The sequence below is a fragment of the Chiloscyllium punctatum genome, chromosome 50 (genome assembly GCF_047496795.1).
Source record: "Chiloscyllium punctatum isolate Juve2018m chromosome 50, sChiPun1.3, whole genome shotgun sequence".
In the NCBI taxonomy this organism is placed as follows: Eukaryota; Metazoa; Chordata; class Chondrichthyes; order Orectolobiformes; family Hemiscylliidae; genus Chiloscyllium; species Chiloscyllium punctatum.
This window is the reverse complement of record NC_092788.1, coordinates 29,663,911-29,682,731: the sequence shown is the minus strand read 5'-3', so window position 1 is coordinate 29,682,731 and position 18,821 is coordinate 29,663,911. Positions and strand designations below refer to the sequence as shown.

The 18,821-nt window shown below is 63.0% G+C and overlaps 1 protein-coding gene across 1 annotated transcript in view; it reads left to right on the top strand.

Moving 5' to 3' along the window:
* Positions 1-18,500, top strand: part of LOC140470036 (voltage-dependent L-type calcium channel subunit alpha-1D-like) — a 52,466-nt gene extending 33,966 nt beyond the window's left edge. Inside the window, exons 7-10 of the mRNA XM_072566496.1 lie at positions 331-352; positions 2,510-2,558; positions 5,458-5,611; positions 18,212-18,500. Coding sequence (XP_072422597.1) covers positions 331-352; positions 2,510-2,558; positions 5,458-5,611; positions 18,212-18,500 — 514 coding nt within the window. The remainder of the gene's footprint in view (positions 1-330; positions 353-2,509; positions 2,559-5,457; positions 5,612-18,211) is intronic.
* The last annotated feature ends 321 nt before the right edge of the window (positions 18,501-18,821 follow it).

The window sequence follows — 18,821 nt, the reverse complement described above, 5'->3', positions numbered from 1 at the left end:
AGGAAGCACCCTATTCAAGTCGGAGTCCCCCAATTCGTTCCCAAACGCCCCGCACCCGGCCCACGAAGGAAAGTGGCAACAGACTCAGGGACGCTGCGACGCCTCCCGTAGCCGATTGGCCGCCAGACCGGGCCTGCTTGCTCTTCCCAATCCCCCACACCAAATGCGGCCTGAGATTTAGGCCCGACAGCCTGGGCTCGGAGTTTGGTTCGGGCCCGGCAGCGCGTGTTCACCGCCGGGCCTGAGGCCTACCCTGAAACGGAGCAAACTTAGGCCTCTCGGGGAATGTTCCGGAATCTCAAGCTTTTCTCTCCCTCTCTCTCAACGCAGCAAGGATGACCATAGCACAAAGGTAACGCTAACCCCACCTCCCTATCTCCGTCCCCTCCTCCATCCCCTACACCCCCTCCCTATCTCCGTCCCCTCCTCCAGCCCCTACACCCCCTCCCTATCTCCGTCCCCTCCTCCAGCCCCCTACACCCCCTCCCTATCTCCGTCCCCTCCTCCAGCCCCTACACCCCCTCCCTATCTCCGTCCCCTCCTCCAGCCCCCTACACCCCCTCCCGATCTCTGTCCCCTCCTCCAGCCCCTACACCCCCTCCCCATCTCTGTCCCCTCCTCCAGCCCCCTACACTCCCTCCCTATCTCCGTCCCCTCCTCCCTCCCCCTACACCCCCTCCCTATCTCCGTCCCCTCCTCCAGCCCCTACACCCCCTCCCTATCTCTGTCCCTTCCTCCAGCCCCCTACACCCCCTCCCTATCCCCGTCCCCTCCTCCCAGCCCCTACACCCCCTCCCTATCTCCGTCCCCTCCTCCCTCCCCCTTCACCCCCTCCCTATCTCCGTCCCCCTCCCCCAGACCCTACACCCCCTCCCTATCTCCGTCCCCTCCTCCAGACCCTACACCCCCTCCCTATCTCCGTCCCCTCCTCCAGCCCCTACACCCCCTCCCTATCTCCGTCCCGCCCTCCAGCCCCTACACCCCCTCCCTATCTCCCTCCCATCCTCCAGCCCCTACACCCCCTCCCTATCCCCGCACCCTCCTCCAGCCCCCTACACCCCCTCCCTATCTCTGTCCCCTCCTCCAGCCCCTACACCCCCTCCCTATCCCTGTCCCTCCTCCAGCCCCCTACACCCCCTCCCTATCTCCGTCCCCTCCTCCCTCCCCCTTCACCCCCTCCCTATCTCCGTCCCCTCCCCCAGACCCTACACCCCCTCCTATCCCCGTCCCCTCCTCCAGCCCCTACACCCCCTCCCTATCTCCGTCCCCTCCTCCAGCCCCTACACCCCCTCCGTATCTCCGTCCCCTCCCCCAGACCCTACACCCCCTCCCTATCTCCGTCCCCTCCTCCAGCCCCCTACACCCCTCCCTATCTCCATCCCCTCCTCCAGCCCCTACACCCCCTCCCTATCCCCGCCCCCTCCCCCAGCCCCGACACCCCTCCCTATCTCCCTCCCCTCCCCCAGCCCCCTACACCCCCTCCCTATCTCCGTCCCCTCCTCCAGCCCCTACACCCCCTCCCTATCTCCGTCCCCTCCTCCAGTCCCTACACCCCCTCCCTATCTCCGTCCCCTCCTCCAGCCCCGACACCCCTCCCTATCTCCGTCCCCTCCTCCAGCCCCCTACACCCCCCTCCCTATCTCTGTCCCCTCCTCCAGCCCCCTACACCCCCTCCCTATCCCCGACCCCTCCTCCAGCCCCTACACCCCCTCCCTATCTCCGTCCCCTCCTCCAGCCCCCTGCACCCCCTCCCTATCTCCGTAACGTCCTCCAGTCCCAACAGGAACTGAGCACGGTATTCCCTCAGGGATAAGTACATGGGAACTGTGTACAGTAATCCTAGCAGTACAGGGAGACAGGAACTGTGCATGGTATTCCCAGTGGGATAGGGAGACAGGAACTCTGCATGGTACTCCCAGTGGGATAGGGAGACAGGAACTCTGCATGGTATTCCCAGTGTGATAGGGAGATAGGAACTCCTCATGGTATTCCCAGAGGGATAGGGAGACAGGAACTCTGCACGGTATTCCCAGTGGGATAGGGGGATAGGAACTCTGCATGGTATTCCCAGCGGGATAAATAAATGGGAACTCTGCACAGTTTTCCCAGTGGGATAAGTAGATGGGAACAGTGTATGATATTCCTGGCAGGATAGGGAGACAGGAACTCTGCATGGTATTCCCAATGACAAACAGAGACAAGTACTGAGGATGGTATTCCCAGTGGGATAGGGCGATGGGCGCAGTGCCCAGCGTCACATCGAGCCTCTGGAATATCATTCCTCAGTGTGGATATCCCGTCAGCCACTGTATGCTCCGTACCGTACTGGATCGGGATGACGGGCTTGGGGATATTCCCGGTGAATCGGTGCTCCTGACCTGCACTCGGGAGCGTGGCATCGGCGATGATGTCCGCGCCTCTGACCCGGACCGGGCACCGGAGACGCTGATGTCTGAATTCCGGACGAACTCTCTCCCTCACTCACTTTCGTTTCTTCTCCATCCACAAGGAAAAGTCAGAGATCCCAGAGGATGAAGAGGAGCCGAGCGATACAGGGGGTAAGAGGAGAGGGGGGATTTGGGTTAACGTGGTGGAGTGGGCGCTGTGGGAGGGTCAGTGCTGTGGGAGGGTCAGTGCTGAGGGAGTGGGGGCTGAGGGAGTGGGCGCTGTGGGAGGGTCAGTGCTGAGGGAGCGGGGGCTGAGGGAGTGGGCGCTGTGGGAGGGTCAGTGCTGAGGGAGCGGGGGCTGAGGGAGTGGGCGCTGTGGGAGGGTCAGTGCTGAGGGAGTGGGGGCTGAGGGAGTGGGCGCTGTGGGAGGGTCAGTGCTGAGGGAGTGGGCGCTGTGGGAGGGTCAGTGCTGAGGGAGCGGGTGCTGTGGGAGGGTCAGTGCTGAGGGAGTGGGTGCTGTGGGAGGGTCAGTGCTGAGGGAGTGGGGGCTGTGGGAGGGTCAGTGCTGAGGGAGTGGGCGCTGTGGGAGGGTCAGTGCTGAGGGAGTGGGGGCTGTGGGAGGGTTAGTGCTGAGGGAGGGTCAGTGCTGAGGGAGTGGGTGCTGTGGGAGGGTCAGTGCTGAGGGAGTGGGTGCTGTGGGAGGGTCAGTGCTGAGGGAGCGGGGGCTGTGGGAGGGTCAGTGCTGAGGGAGCGGGCGCTGTGGGAGGGACAGTGCTGTGGGAGGGTCAGTGCTGAGGGAGGGTCAGTGCTGAGGGAGTGGGTGCTGTGGGAGGGTCAGTGCTGAGGGAGTGGGTGCTGTGGGAGGGTCAGTGCTGAGGGAGGGTCAGTGCTGAGGGAGGGTCAGTGCTGAGGGAGTGGGTGCTGTGGGAGGGTCAGTGCTGAGGGAGGGTCAGTGCTGAGGGAGTGGGTGCTGTGGGAGGGTCAGTGCTGAGGGAGTGGGTGCTGTGGGAGGGTCAGTGCTGAGGGAGTGGGGGCTGTGGGAGGGTCAGTGCTGAGGGAGGGTCAGTGCTGAGCGAGTGGGTGTTGTGGGAGGGTCAGTGCTGAGGGAGTGGGGGCTGTGGGAGGGTCAGTGCTGAGGGAGTGGGGGCTGTGGGAGGGTCAGTGCTGAGGGAGGGTCAGTGCTGAGCGAGTGGGTGTTGTGGGAGGGTCAGTGCTGAGGGAGCGGGGGCTGTGGGAGGGTCAGTGCTGAGGGAGGGTCAGTGCTGAGGGAGCGGGGGCTGTGGGAGGGTCAGTGCTGAGGGAGTGGGGGCTGTGGGAGGGTCAGTGCTGAGGGAGTGGGGGCTGTGGGAGGGTCAGTGCTGAGGGAGCGGGCACTGTGGGAGGGTCAGTGCTGTGGGAGGGTCAGTGCTGAGGGAGTGGGGGCTGTGGGAGGGTCAGTGCTGTGGGAGGGTCAGTGCTGAGGGAGCGGGCACTGTGGGAGGGTCAGTGCTGTGGGAGGGTCAGTGCTGAGGGAGTGAGGGCTGTGGGAGGGTCAGTGCTGAGGGAGTGGGCGCTGTGGGAGGGTCAGTGCTGAGGGAGGGCGTGCTGTGGGAGGGTCAGTGCTGAGGGAGTGGGTGCTGTGGGAGGGTCAGTGCTGAGGGAGTGGGCGCTGTGGGAGGGTCAGTGCTGAGGGAGTGGGCGCTGTGGGAGGGTCAGTGCTGAGGGAGTGGGCGCTGTGGGAGGGTCAGTGCTGAGGGAGCGGGTGCTGTGGGAGGGTCAGTGCTGAGGGAGTGGGTGCTGTGGGAGGGTCAGTGCTGAGGGAGTGGGGGCTGTGGGAGGGTCAGTGCTGAGGGAGTGGGGGCTGTGGGAGGGTCAGTGCTGCGGGAGGGTCAGTGCTGAGGGAGTGGGCGCTGTGGGAGGGTCAGTGCTGAGGGAGTGGGTGCTGTGGGAGGGTCAGTGCTGAGGGAGTGGGCCCTGTGGGAGGGTCAGTGCTGAGGGAGTGGGTGCTGTGGGAGGGTCAGTGCTGAGGGAGTGGGTGCTGTGGGAGGGTCAGTGCTGAGGGAGTGGGTGCTGTGGGAGGGTCAGTGCTGAGGGAGTGGGTGCTGAGGGAGGGTCAGTGCTGAGGGAGTGGGTGCTGTGGGAGGGTCAGTGCTGAGGGAGTGGGTGCTGTGGGAGGGTCAGTGCTGAGGGAGGGACAGTGCTGAGGGAGTGGGTGCTGTGGGAGGGTCGGTGCTGTGGGAGGGTCAGTGCTGAGGGAGTGGGTGCTGTGGGAGGGTCAGTGCTGAGGGAGTGGGTGCTGAGGGAGGGTCAGTGCTGAGGGAGTGGGTGCTGAGGGAGGGTCAGTGCTGAGGAAGGGTCAGTGCTGAGGGAGTGGGGGCTGTGGGAGGGTCAGTGCTGAGGGAGTGGGTGCTGTGGGAGGGTCAGTGCTGAGGGAGTGGGGACTGTGGGAGGGTCAGTGCTGAGGGAGTGGGTGCTGTGGGAAGGTCAGTGCTGAGGGAGTGGGTGCTGTGGGAGGGTCAGTGCTGAGGGAGTGGGGGCTGTGGGAGGGTCAGTGCTGAGGGAGTGGGGGCTGTGGGAGGGTCAGTGCTGAGGGAGGGTCAGTGCTGAGGGAGTGGGGACTGTGGGAGGGTCAGTGCTGAGGGAGCGGGGGCTGTGGGAGGGTCAGTGCTGAGGGAGTGGGGGCTGTGGGAGGGTCAGTGCTGAGCGAGTGGGGGCTGTGGGAGGGTCAGTGCTGAGGGAGCGGGTGCTGTGGGAGGGTCAGTGCTGAGGGAGTGGGTGCTGTGGGCGGGTCAGTGCTGAGGGAGTGGGTGCTGTGGGCGGGTCAGTGCTGAGGGAGTGGGTGCTGTGGGCGGGTCAGTGCTGAGGGAGTGGGTGCTGTGGGAGGGTCAGTGCTGAGGGAGTGGGTGCTGTGGGCGGGTCAGTGCTGAGGGAGTGGGTGCTGTGGGAGGGTCAGTGCTGAGGGAGTGGGTGCTGTGGGCGGGTCAGTGCTGAGGGAGTGGGTGCTGTGGGCGGGTCAGTGCTGAGGGAGTGGGTGCTGTGGGAGGGTCAGTGCTGTGGGAGGGTGAGTATTCATGGTTTTGTTGTCTACCAGGGGGAGGGGAAGATGACGAAGAGGACGAGGAGGGTCATGCGGAGAGTTTGGTGGGATCCACGGCCGAGGGTCTCGCCAACTTTGCCCCCCCAAAGGAGAAGATCCTGCCCATCCCAGCAGGGAGCGCCTTCTTCCTGTTCAGCTCCACCAATCCGTGAGTACCAAGGGTCTATCCGGGCCATTCCCGATTAAACCCCTCTGCCTGGAATTAACCCCTCGATTCCCCTTCCTGATTAAACCCCTCAGCCTGGAATATAACCCCTCGATTCCCCCTTCCCGATTAAACCCCTTAGCCTGGAATATAACCACTCGATTCCCATTCCCTATTAAACCCCTCAGCCTGGAATATAACCCCTCGATTCCCATTCCCGATTAAACCCCTCAGCCTGGAATATAACCCCTCGATTCCCCTTCCTGATTCAACCCCTCAGCCTGGAATATAACCCCTCTATTCCCCCTTCCTGATTAAACCCCTCGGCCTGGAATATAACCCGTCGTTTCCCTCTTCCTGATTAAACCCCTCGGCCTGGAATATAACCCCTCGATTGCCCCTTCCTGATTAAACCCCTCGTCCTGGAATATAACCCCACGATTCCCCTTCCTGATTAAACCCATCGATCAGGAATATAACCCCTCAATTCCCCTTCCTGATTAAACCACTCAGCCTGGAATATAACCCCTCGATTCCCCTTCCTGATTAAACCCCTCGGCCTGGAATATAACCCCTCGATTCCCCCTTCTTTATTAAACCCCTCGGCCTGGAATATAACCCCTCGATTCCCCCTTCCTGATTAAACCCCTCGGCCTGGAATATAACCCCTCGATTCCCCTTCATGATGGGGAAAGCGGTGCTGGGGAGGTGTGGGGGGGTCGTTGGGTTTGGGGATGTTGGGGAGGTGTGGGGGTTGGTTGGGTTTGGGGATGTTGGGGAGGTGTGGGGGTTGGTTGGGTTTGGGGATGTTGGGGGAGTGTGGGGGTTGGTTGGGTTTGGGGATGTTGGGGAGGTGTGGGGGTTGGTTGGGTTTGGGGATATTGGGGAGGTGTGGGGGTTGGTTGGGTTTGGGGATATTGGGGAGGTGTGGGGGTTGGTTGGGTTTGGGGATGTTGGGGAGTGTGGGGGTTGGTTGGGTTTGGGGATATTGGGGAGATGTGGGGGTTGGTTGGGTTTGGGGATGTTGGGGAGGTGTGGGGGGTTGGTTGGGTTTGGGGATGTTGGGGAGGTGTGGGGGTTGGTTGGGTTTGGGGATGTTGGGGGAGTGTGGGGTTAGTTGGGTTTGGGGATGTTGGGGGAGTGTGGGGGGTTGGTTGGGTTTGGGGATATTGGGGAGGTGTGGGGGTTGGTTGGGTTTGAGGATGTTGGGGGAGTGTGGGGGTTGGTTGGGTTTGGGGATGTTGGGATGGTGTGGGGGTTGGTTGGGTTTGGGGATGTTGGGGGAGTGTGGAGGTTGGTTGGGTTTGGGGATGTTGGAGAGGTGTGGGGGTTGGTTGGGTTTGGGGATGTTGGGGAGGTGTGGGAGTTGGTAGGGTTTGGGGATGTTGGAGAGGTGTGGGGGGGTTGGTTGGGTTTGGTGATGTTGGGGGAGTGTGGGGGTTGGTTGGGTTTGGGGATGTTGGAGAGGTGTGGGGGTTGGTTGGGTTTGGGGATGTTGGGGAGGTGTGGGAGTTGGTAGGGTTTGGGGATGTTGGAGAGGTGTGGGGGGGTTGGTTGGGTTTGGGGATGTTGGGGGAGTGTGGGGGTTGGTTGGGTTTGGGGATGTTGGAGAGGTGTGGGGGTTGGTTGGGTTTGGGGATGTTGGGGGAGTGTGGGGGTTGGTTGGGTTTGGGGATGTTGGGGAGGTGTGGGGGTTGGTTGGGTTTGCGGATATTGGGGGAGTGTGGGGGGTTGGTTGGGTTTGGGGATGTTGGAGGAGTGTGGGGGTTGGTTGGGTTTGCGGATATTGGGGGTGTGTCGGTTTGGTTGGGTTTGGGGATATTGGGGAGGTGTGGGGGTTGGTTGGGTTTGCGGATATTGGGGGTGTGTCGGTTTGGTTGGGTTTGGGGATATTGGGGAGGTGTGGGGGTTGGTTGGGTTTGGGGATGTTGGGGGAGTGTGGGATTGTTTGGGTTTGGGGATGTTGGGGAGGCGTGGGGGTTGGTTGCGTTTGGGGATATTGGGGAGGTGTGGGGGTTGGTTGGGTATGCGGATATTGGGGGTGTGTCGGTTTGGTTGGGTTTGGGGATATTGGGGAGGTGTGGGGGTTGGTTGGGTTTGGGGATGTTGGGGGAGTGTGGGGGGTTGGTTGGGTTTGGGGATGTTGCGGAGGTGTGGGGGCTGGTTGGGTTTGGGGATATTGGGGGTGTGTCGGTTTGGTTGGGTTTGGGGATGTTGGGGAGTGTGGGGGTTGGTTGTGTTTGGGGATGTTGGGGAGGTGTGGGGGGTTGGTTGGGTTTGAGGATATTGGGGAGGTGTGGGGGTTGGTTGGGTTTGGGGATGTTGAGGAGGTGTGGGGGCTTGGTTGGGTTTCGGGATATTGGGGAGGTGTGGGGTTTGGTTGGGTTTGGGGATGTTGCGGAGGTGTGGGGGTTGGTTGGGTTTGAGGATATTGGGGAGGTGTGGGGTTTGGTTGGGTTTGGGGATGTTGGAGAGTGTGGGGGTTGGTTGGGTTTGGGAATGTTGCGGAGGTGTGGGGGCTGGTTGGGTTTGGGGATGTTGGGGAGGTGTGGGGGTTGGTTGGGTTTGGGGATGTTGGGGAGGTGTGGGGGGTTGGTTGGGTTTGGGGATGTTGGGGAGGTGTGGGGGGTTGGTTGGGTTTGGAGAGGTTGGGGAGGTGTGGGGGTTGGTTGGGTTGGGGGATATTGGGGGAGTGTGGGGTTGGTTGGGTTTAGGGATATTGGGGAGGTGTGGGGGTTGGTTGGGTTTGGGGATGTTGGGGATGTGTGGGGGTTGGTTGGGTTTGGGGATATTGGGGGAGTGTGGGGTTGGTTGGGTTTAGGGATATTGGGGAGGTGTGGGGGGTTGGTTGGGTTTAGGGATATTGGGGAGGTGTGGGGGTTGGTTGGGTTTGGGGATGTTGGGGAGGTGTGGGGGTTGGTTGGGTTTGGGGATATTGGGGGAGTGTGGGGGTTGGTTGGATTTGGGGATGTTGGGGAGGTGTGGGGGTTGGTTGGGTTTGGGGATGTTGGGGAGGTGTGGGGGTTGGTTGGGTTTGGGGATGTTGGGGAGTGTGGGGGTTGGTTGGGTTTGGGGATGTTGGGGAGTGTGGGGGTTGGTTGTGTTTGGGGATGTTGGGGAGGTGTGGGGGTTGGTTGGGTTTGGGGATATTGGGGAGGTGTGGGGGTTTGGTTGGGTTTGGGGATATTGGGGAGTGTGGGGGTTGGTTGGGTTTGGAGAGGTTGGGTAGGAGTGGGGGTTAGTTGGGTTTGGGGATGTTGGGGAGTGTGTGGGATGGTTGGGTTTGGGGATATTGGGGAGGTGTGGGGGTTGGTAGGGTTTGGGGATGTTGGGGAGGTGTGGGGGTTGGTTGGGTATGGGGGATGCTGTGGATGTTGGGTGAGTCTGGGTGATGGTGGGGGTGTTGAGGGAGTGTGGGTGATGGTGGGTGTGTTGAGGGCGTGTGGGTGGTGGTTGGTGTGTTGAGGGTGTGTCGGGGATGGTGGGTTGTTGGCGGGTATGGGGTTTGGTTGGGTTTGGGAGCGTGGGTGATGGTGGGGGTGTTGAGGGAGTGTGGGGGATGGTGGGTGTGCTGAGGGGGTGTGGGGGTTGGTTGGTCTTGGGGGTGTGGGGGATGTGTGGGGGTGTTGAGGGAGTGTGGGGGATGGTGGGTGTGCTGAGGGGGTGTGGGGGTGTTGAGGGGGTGTGGGGGTTGGTCGGTCTTGGGGGTGTGGGGGATGTGTGGGGGTGTTGAGGGAGTGTGGGGGATGGTGGGTGTGCTGAGGGGGTGTGGGAGATGGTTGGGTTTGAGGATATTGCGGAGGTGTGGAGGGTTGGTTGGGTTTGGGGATGTTGGGGAGGTTTGGGGGTTGTTTCGGTTTGGGGATGTTGGGGGAGTGTGGTGGTTGGTTGGGTTTGGGGATATTGTAGGGTGGGACTGGGTGATGCTGGGTGTGTTGAGGCAGTGTGGGGGTTGGTTGGGTTTGGGGGCGTCGGGGATGGTGGGGGTGTTGAGGGGGTCTGGGTAATGCTGGGGGTGTTGAGGGAGTGTGGGAGACGGTGGGTGAGCTGAGGGGGTGTGGGTGTTGGTTGGGTTTGGGGGTGTGGGGGATAGTGGGTGTGTTGAGGGGGTGTGGGGTGTTGTGGGGGTGTGGGGGATAGTGGGTGTGTTGAGGGGGTGTGGGGTGTTGTGGGGGTGTGGGGGATGGTGGGTATGCTGAGGGGGTGTGGGTGTTGTGGTGGCGTGGGGGATAGTGGGTGTGTTGAGGGGGTGTGGGGTGTTGAGGGGGTGTGGGGGTGGTGGGTGTGCTGAGGTGGTGTGGGTGTTGGTTGGGTTTGGGGGTGTGGGGGATAGTGGGTGTGTTGAGGGGGTGTGGGGTGTTGTGGGGGTGTGGGGGATGGTGGGTGTGCTGAGGGGGTGTGGGTGTTGTGGGGGTGTGGGGGATAGTGGGTGTGTTGAGGGGGTGTGGGGTGTTGAGGGGGTGTGGGGTGGTGGGTGTGTTGAGGGGGTGTGGGGGTGGTGGGTGTGCTGAGGTGGTGTGGGTGTTGGTTGGGTTTGGGGGTGTGGGGGATAGTGGGTGTGTTGAGGGGGTGTGGGGTGTTGAGGGGGTGTGGGGGTGGTGGGTGTGTTGAGGGGGTGTGGGTGTTGTGGGGGTGTGGGGGATAGTGGGTGTGTTGAGGGGGTGTGGGGTGTTGAGGGGGTGTGGGCGATGGTGGGTGTGCTGATGGGGTGTGGGTGTTGGTTGGGTGTGGGGGTGTGGGGGATAGTGGGTGTGTTGAGGGGGTGTGGGGTGTTGAGGGGGTGTGGGGGTGGTGGGTGTGCTGAGGGGGTGTGGGGTGTTGAGGGGGTGTGGGGGGGTGGTGGGTGTGTTGAGGGGGTGTGGGCGATGGTGGGTGTGCTGAGGGGGTGTGGGGGTGTTGAGGGGACGTGGGAGGTGGTGGGTGTGTTGAGGGGTTGTGGGGGTTAGTTGGGTTTGGGGGTGTGGGGGATGGTGTGGGTGTTGGGTGGGTCTGGGTAATGGTGGGGGTGTTGAGGGGGTGTGGGGGTTAGTTGGGTGTGGGGGTGCGGGGGATGGTGTGGGTGTTGGGTGGGTCTGGGTAATGGTGGGGGTGTTGAGGGAGTGTGGGTGGTGGTTAGTTTGGGAGTGTGGGTGATGGTGGGTGTGTTGAGGGTGTGTGGGTGTTGGTTGGGTTTGGGGTAGTGGGTAATGGTGGGGATGTTGAGGGTGTGTCGGGGATGGTAGGGGTGTTGGGGGTATGGGGATTGGTTGGGTTTGGGAGTGGGGGTGTTGAGGGAGTGTGGGTGGTGGTTAGTTTGGGAGTGTGGGTGATGGTGGGTGTGTTGAGGGTGTGTGGGTGTTGGTTGGGTTTGGGGTAGTGGGTAATGGTGGGGGTGTTGAGGGTGTGTCGGGGATGGTAGGGGTGTTGGGGGTATGGGGATTGGTTGGGTTTGGGAGTGGGGGTGTTGAGGGAGTGTGGGGTTTGGATGGGTGTGGGGGTCTGGGTGATGGTGGAGGTGTTGAGGGGGTGTGGGGGTTGGTTGGGTTTGGGGGGTGGGGGATGGTTTGGGTGTTGGGTGGGTCTCGGGGATGGTGGGGGTGTTGGGTGGGTCTGGGGGATGATGGGGGTGTTGGGTGGGTCTGGGTGATGGTGGGGGTGTTGAGGGGGTGTGGGGGTTGGTTGGGTTTGGGGGGTGGGGGATGGTTTGGGTGTTGGGTGGGTCTCGGGGATGGTGGGGGTGGTGGGTGGGTCTGGGGGATGGTGTGGGTGTTGGGTGGGTCTGGGTGATGGTGGGGGTGTTGGGTGGGTCTGGAGGATGGTGGGGGTGGTGGGTGGGTCTGGGGGATGGTGGGGGTGTTGGGTGGGTCTGGGGGATGGTGGGGGTGTTGGGTGGGTCTGGGGGATGGTGGGGGTGTTGGGTGGGTCTGGGGGATGGTGGGGGTGTTGGGTGGGTCTGGGGGATGGTGGCGGTGTTGGGTGGGTCTGGGGGATGGTGGGGGTTTTGGGTGGGTCTGGGGGATGGTGGGGGTGTTGGGTTGGTCTGGGTGATGGTGGGGGTCTTGGGTGGGTCTGGGGGATCGTGGGGGTATTGTGTGGGTCTGGGTGATGGTGGGGGTGTTGGGTGGGTCTGGGGGATGGTGGGGGTGTTGGGTGGGTCTGGGGGATGGTGGGGGTGTTGGGTGGGTCTGGGGGATGGTGGGGGTATTGGGTGGGTCTGGGGGATGGTGAGAGTGTTGGGTGGGTCTGGGTGATGGTGGGGGTTTTGGGTGGGTCTGGGGGATGGTGGGGGTGTTGGGTGGGTGTGGGGGGGGTTGGGTGTGTTGAGGGGGTGTGGGCGATGGTGGGTGTGCTGAGGGGGTGTGGGGGTGTTGAGGGGGTGTGGGAGGTGGTGGGTGTGTTGATGGGTTGTGGGGGTTAGTTGGGTTGGGGGTGTGGGGGATGGTGTGGGTGTTGGGTGGGTCTGGGTAATGGTGGGGGTGTTGAGGGGGTGTGGGGGTTAGTTGGGTGTGGGGGTGCGGGGGATGGTGTGGGTGTTGGGTGGGTCTGGGTAATGGTGGGGGTGTTGAGGGAGTGTGGGGGTTAGTTGGGTGTGGGGGTGCGGGGGATGGTGTGGGTGTTGGTTGGGTCTGGGTAATGGTGGGGGTGTTGAGGGGGTGTGGGGGTTAGTTGGGTGTGGGGGTGCGGGGGATGGTGTGGGTGTTGGGTGGGTCTGGGTAATGGTGGGGGTGTTGAGGGAGTGTGGGTGGTGGTTAGTTTGGGAGTGTGGGTGATGGTGGGTGTGTTGAGGGTGTGTGGGTGTTGGTTGGGTTTGGGGTAGTGGGTAATGGTGGGGATGTTGAGGGTGTGTCGGGGATGGTAGGGGTGTTGGGGGTATGGGGATTGGTTGGGTTTGGGAGTGGGGGTGTTGATGGAGTGTGGGGTTTGGATGGGTGTGGGGGTCTGGGTGATGGTGGAGGTGTTGAGGGGGTGTGGGGGTTGGTTGGGTTTGGGGTAGTGGGTAATGGTGGGGGTGTTGAGGGTGTGTCGGGGATGGTAGGGGTGTTGGGGGTATGGGGATTGGTTGGGTTTAGGAGTGGGGGTGTTGAGGGAGTGTGGGGTTTGGATGGGTGTGGGGGTCTGGGTGATGGTGGAGGTGTTGAGGGGGTGTGGGGGTTGGTTGGGTTTGGGGTAGTGGGTAATGGTGGGGATGTTGAGGGTGTGTCGGGGATGGTAGGGGTGTTGGGGGTATGGGGATTGGTTGGGTTTGGGAGTGGGGGTGTTGAGGGAGTGTGGGGTTTGGTTGGGTGTGGAGGTCTGGGTGATGGTGGGAACTGTTGAGGGGGTGTGGGGGTTGGTTGGGTGTGTTGTGTTGAGGATGTGTCGGGGATGGTGGGGGTGTTGGGTGGGTCTGGGTGATGGTGGGAGTGTTGGGTGGGTCTGGGGGATGGTGGGAGTGTTGGGTGGGTCTGGGGGATGGTGGGGGTGTTGGGTGGGTCTGGGGGATGGTTGGCGTGTTGGGTGGGTCTGGGGGATGGTGGGGGTGTTGAGTGGGTCTGGGGGATGGTGGGGGTGTTGGGTGGGTCTGGGGGATGGTGGGGGTGTTGGGTGGGTCTGGGGGATAGGGGGGTATTGAGTGGGTCTGGTGGATGGTGGGGGTGTTGGGTGGGTCTGCGGGATGGTGGGGGTGTTGGGTGGGTCTGGGTGATGGTGGGGGTGTTGGGTGGGTCTGGGGGATGGTGGGGGTGTTGGGTGGGTCTGGGGGATGGTGGGGGCATTGGGTGGGTCTGGTGGATGGTGGGGGTGTTGGGTGGGTCTGGGGGATGGTGGGGGTGTTGGGTGGGTCTGGGGGATGGTGGGGGTATTGGGTGGGTCTGGGGGATGGTGGGAGTGTTGGGTGGGTCTGGGTGATGGTGGGGGTATTGGGTGGGTCTGGGGGATGGTGGGGGTATTGGGTGGGTCTGGGGGATGGTGGGGGTGTTGGGTGGGTCTGGGGGATGGTGGGGGTATTGGGTGGGTCTGGGTGATGGTGGGGGTATTGGGTGGGTCTGGGGGATGGTGGGGGTGTTGGGTGGGTCTGGGTGATGGTGGGGGTATTGGGTGGGTCTGGGGGATGGTGGGGGTGTTGAGGGGTTGTGGGGGTTGGTTGGGTTTGGGGGTGTGGGGGGTGGCGGGTGTGTTAACGGGGTGTGGGGGTGTTGAGGGGGTGTGGGAGGTGGTGGGTGTGCTGAGGGGGTGTTGAGGGGGTTTGGGGGGTGGTGGGTGTGTTGAGGGGGTGTGGGGGTTAGTTGGGTGTGGGGGTGCGGGGGATGGTGTGGGTGTTGGGTGGGTCTGGGTAATGGTGGGGGTGTTGAGGGAGTGTGGGTGGTGGTTAGTTTGGGAGTGTGGGTGATGGTGGGTGTGTTGAGGGGGTGTGGGGGTTGGTTGGGTTTGGGGTAGTGGGTAATGGTGGGGATGTTGAGGGTGTGTCGGGGATGGTAGGGGTGTTGGGGGTATGGGGATTGGTTGGGTTTGGGAGTGGGGGTGTTGAGGGAGTGTGGGGTTTGGTTGGGTGTGGAGGTCTGGGTGATGGTGGGAACTGTTGAGGGGGTGTGGGGGTTGGTTGGGTGTGTTGTGTTGAGGATGTGTCGGGGATGGTGGGGGTGTTGGGTGGGTCTGGGTGATGGTGGGAGTGTTGGGTGGGTCTGGGGGATGGTGGGAGTGTTGGGTGGGTCTGGGGGATGGTGGGGGTGTTGGGTGGGTCTGGGGGATGGTTGGCGTGTTGGGTGGGTCTGGGGGATGGTGGGGGTGTTGAGTGGGTCTGGGGGATGGTGGGGGTGTTGGGTGGGTCTGGGGGATGGTGGGGGTGTTGGGTGGGTCTGGGGGATAGGGGGGTATTGAGTGGGTCTGGTGGATGGTGGGGGTGTTGGGTGGGTCTGCGGGATGGTGGGGGTGTTGGGTGGGTCTGGGTGATGGTGGGGGTGTTGGGTGGGTCTGGGGGATGGTGGGGGAGTTGGTTGGGTCTGGGGGATGGTGGGGGTGTTGGGTGGGTCTGGGGGATGGTGGGGGTGTTGGGTGGGTCTCGGGGATGGTGTGGGTGTTGGGTGGGTCTGGGTGATGATGGTGGTGTTGGGTGGGTCTGGGGGATGGTGGGGATGTTGGGTGGGTCTGGGGGATGGTTGGCGTGTTGGGTGGGTCTGGGGGATGGTGGGGGTGTTGGGTGGGTCTGGGGGATGGTGGGGGTGTTGGGTGGGTCTGGGGGATGGTGGGGGTGTTGGGTGGGTCTGGGGGATGGTGGGGGTGTTGGGTGGGTCTGGGGGATGGTGGGGGTGTTGGGTGGGTCTGGGGGAAGGTGGGGGTGTTGGGTGGGTCTGGGGGATGGTGGGGGTGTTGGGTGGGTCTGGGGGATGGTGGGGATGTTGGGTGGGTCTGGGGGATGGTGGGGGTGTTGGGTGGGTCTGGGGGATAGTGGGGGTGTTGGGTGGGTCTGGGGGATGGTGGGGGTGTTGGGTGGGTCTGGGGGATGGTGGGGGTGTTGGGTGGGTCTGGGGGATGGTGTGGGTGTTGGGTGGGTCTGGGTGATGGTGGGGGTGTTGAGTGGGTCTGGGGGATGGTGGGGGTGTTGGGTGGGTCTGGGTGATGGTGGGGGTGTTGAGTGGGTCTGGGTGATGGTGGGGGTGTTGAGGGGGTGTGGGGGTTGGTTGAGTTTGGGGTGTCGGGGATGGTGGGGGTGTTGAGGGGTTGTGGGGGTTGGTTGGGTTTGGGGGTGTGGGGGGTGGCGGGTGTGTTAACGGGGTGTGGGGGTGTTGAGGGGGTGTGGGAGGTGGTGGGTGTGCTGAGGGGGTGTTGAGGGGGTTTGGGCGGTGGTGGGTGTGTTGAGGGGGTGTGGGGGTTAGTTGGGTGTGGGGGTGCGGGGGATGGTGTGGGTGTTGGGTGGGTCTGGGTAATGGTGGGGGTGTTGAGGGAGTGTGGGTGGTGGTTAGTTTGGGAGTGTGGGTGATGGTGGGTGTGTTGAGGGGGTGTGGGGGTTGGTTGGGTTTGGGGTAGTGGGTAATGGTGGGGATGTTGAGGGTGTGTCGGGGATGGTAGGGGTGTTGGGGGTATGGGGATTGGTTGGGTTTGGGAGTGGGGGTGTTGAGGGAGTGTGGGGTTTGGTTGGGTGTGGAGGTCTGGGTGATGGTGGGAACTGTTGAGGGGGTGTGGGGGTTGGTTGGGTGTGTTGTGTTGAGGATGTGTCGGGGATGGTGGGGGTGTTGGGTGGGTCTGGGTGATGGTGGGAGTGTTGGGTGGGTCTGGGGGATGGTGGGAGTGTTGGGTGGGTCTGGGGGATGGTGGGGGTGTTGGGTGGGTCTGGGGGATGGTTGGCGTGTTGGGTGGGTCTGGGGGATGGTGGGGGTGTTGAGTGGGTCTGGGGGATGGTGGGGGTGTTGGGTGGGTCTGGGGGATGGTGGGGGTGTTGGGTGGGTCTGGGGGATAGGGGGGTATTGAGTGGGTCTGGTGGATGGTGGGGGTGTTGGGTGGGTCTGCGGGATGGTGGGGGTGTTGGGTGGGTCTGGGTGATGGTGGGGGTGTTGGGTGGGTCTGGGGGATGGTGGGGGTGTTGGGTGGGTCTGGGGGATGGTGGGGGCATTGGGTGGGTCTGGCGGATGGTGGGGGTGTTGGGTGGGTCTGGGGGATGGTGGGGGTGTTGGGTGGGTCTGGGGGATGGTGGGGGTATTGGGTGGGTCTGGGGGATGGTGGGAGTGTTGGGTGGGTCTGGGTGATGGTGGGGGTATTGGGTGGGTCTGGGGGATGGTGGGGGTATTGGGTGGGTCTGGGGGATGGTGGGGGTGTTGGGTGGGTCTGGGGGATGGTGGGGGTATTGGGTGGGTCTGGGTGATGGTGGGGGTATTGGGTGGGTCTGGGGGATGGTGGGGGTGTTGGGTGGGTCTGGGTGATGGTGGGGGTATTGGGTGGGTCTGGGGGATGGTGGGGGTGTTGAGGGGTTGTGGGGGTTGGTTGGGTTTGGGGGTGTGGGGGGTGGCGGGTGTGTTAACGGGGTGTGGGGGTGTTGAGGGGGTGTGGGAGGTGGTGGGTGTGCTGAGGGGGTGTTGAGGGGGTTTGGGGGGTGGTGGGTGTGTTGAGGGGGTGTGGGGGTTAGTTGGGTGTGGGGGTGCGGGGGATGGTGTGGGTGTTGGGTGGGTCTGGGTAATGGTGGGGGTGTTGAGGGAGTGTGGGTGGTGGTTAGTTTGGGAGTGTGGGTGATGGTGGGTGTGTTGAGGGGGTGTGGGGGTTGGTTGGGTTTGGGGTAGTGGGTAATGGTGGGGATGTTGAGGGTGTGTCGGGGATGGTAGGGGTGTTGGGGGTATGGGGATTGGTTGGGTTTGGGAGTGGGGGTGTTGAGGGAGTGTGGGGTTTGGTTGGGTGTGGAGGTCTGGGTGATGGTGGGAACTGTTGAGGGGGTGTGGGGGTTGGTTGGGTGTGTTGTGTTGAGGATGTGTCGGGGATGGTGGGGGTGTTGGGTGGGTCTGGGTGATGGTGGGAGTGTTGGGTGGGTCTGGGGGATGGTGGGAGTGTTGGGTGGGTCTGGGGGATGGTGGGGGTGTTGGGTGGGTCTGGGGGATGGTTGGCGTGTTGGGTGGGTCTGGGGGATGGTGGGGGTGTTGAGTGGGTCTGGGGGATGGTGGGGGTGTTGGGTGGGTCTGGGGGATGGTGGGGGTGTTGGGTGGGTCTGGGGGATAGGGGGGTATTGAGTGGGTCTGGTGGATGGTGGGGGTGTTGGGTGGGTCTGCGGGATGGTGGGGGTGTTGGGTGGGTCTGGGTGATGGTGGGGGTGTTGGGTGGGTCTGGGGGATGGTGGGGGTGTTGGGTGGGTCTGGGGGATGGTGGGGGCATTGGGTGGGTCTGGTGGATGGTGGGGGTGTTGGGTGGGTCTGGGGGATGGTGGGGGTGTTGGGTGGGTCTGGGGGATGGTGGGGGCATTGGGTGGGTCTGGTGGATGGTGGGGGTGTTGGGTGGGTCTGGGGGATGGTGGGGGTGTTGGGTGGGTCTGGGGGATGGTGGGGGTATTGGGTGGGTCTGGGGGATGGTGGGAGTGTTGGGTGGGTCTGGGTGATGGTGGGGGTATTGGGTGGGTCTGGGGGATGGTGGGGGTATTGGGTGGGTCTGGGGGATGGTGGGGGTGTTGGGTGGGTCTGGGGGATGGTGGGGGTATTGGGTGGGTCTGGGTGATGGTGGGGGTATTGGGTGGGTCTGGGGGATGGTGGGGGTGTTGGGTGGGTCTGGGTGATGGTGGGGGTATTGGGTGGGTCTGGGGGATGGTGGGGGTGTTGGGTGGGTCTGGGTGATGGTGGGGGTGTTGGGTGGGTCTGGGGGATGGTGGGTGTATTGGGTGGGTCTGGGGGATGGTGGGTGTGTTGGGGGGTGTGGGGGTGTTTGTGGGGTGTGCCGGACGGAGGGGGGGGGTGTCGAGGGGATGGTGGTGGGGTCGCTGCGTGGTTTGGGTGGGTGGGGTTTTGGAAGTTTGTGTGGAATTGTGGGTGTGGTCCGCGACTGTCGCTCGGAACAGCGAGCAATGCCACAGAATCGGGGGGGAGCTGAGAGTGGGACATTAGCGGGGTTTTGGGGGAAGGAGGGCTCAGTTGTCGGTGGTTAACGCTGCCATTTCTCCCCCCCATCCCCCCCCCTCAGGATCCGCGTGGCTTGCCATCGGCTGATCCACCACCATATCTTCACCAACCTCATTTTGGTCTTCATTATCCTGAGCAGCATCTCACTGGCGGCTGAGGACCCCATCCGCCCGCATTCCTTCCGGAACCAGGTGGGTGAGGGGGTTGGCGTCGTCTCTGGGAGTGGTGCCAGTTCGGAGCAGGGGTGTGCTGGAGGAGATGGAGACGTCTGGGGGGGCGGAGATAGGCCTCCTCCAGGGTTCGGAGACGTCCAGAGAATAGATTTCCCTGTTGGAGGAAATCCTCCTTAGGACGGGCATTCCGGCTGATCTCTCCCTCCTCCGTCGCCCTCTCCCTCCGGATTCCTCGGTTCAGTGGGACTCTTGAGTGCCCAGCCTCCTAGGTATTGCCAGGTGGGTGAGGTTTGCAGAGAGAGAGGGAGGGAGAGAGAGGAACAGCGACAGAGAGAGAGAGAGAGGTAGAGGAAGGGAGATTCTGAGGTGGAGACAGAGAGAGAGAGATCGAGAGGGAGGGGGAACGAGGGCAGAGAGGGAGCGGTTGTGAGGGAGCGGCTGAGAGAGGGAGGTCAAGAGGGAGGGAGAGGCAGAGAGAGAAAGGGAAAGAGAGGGACA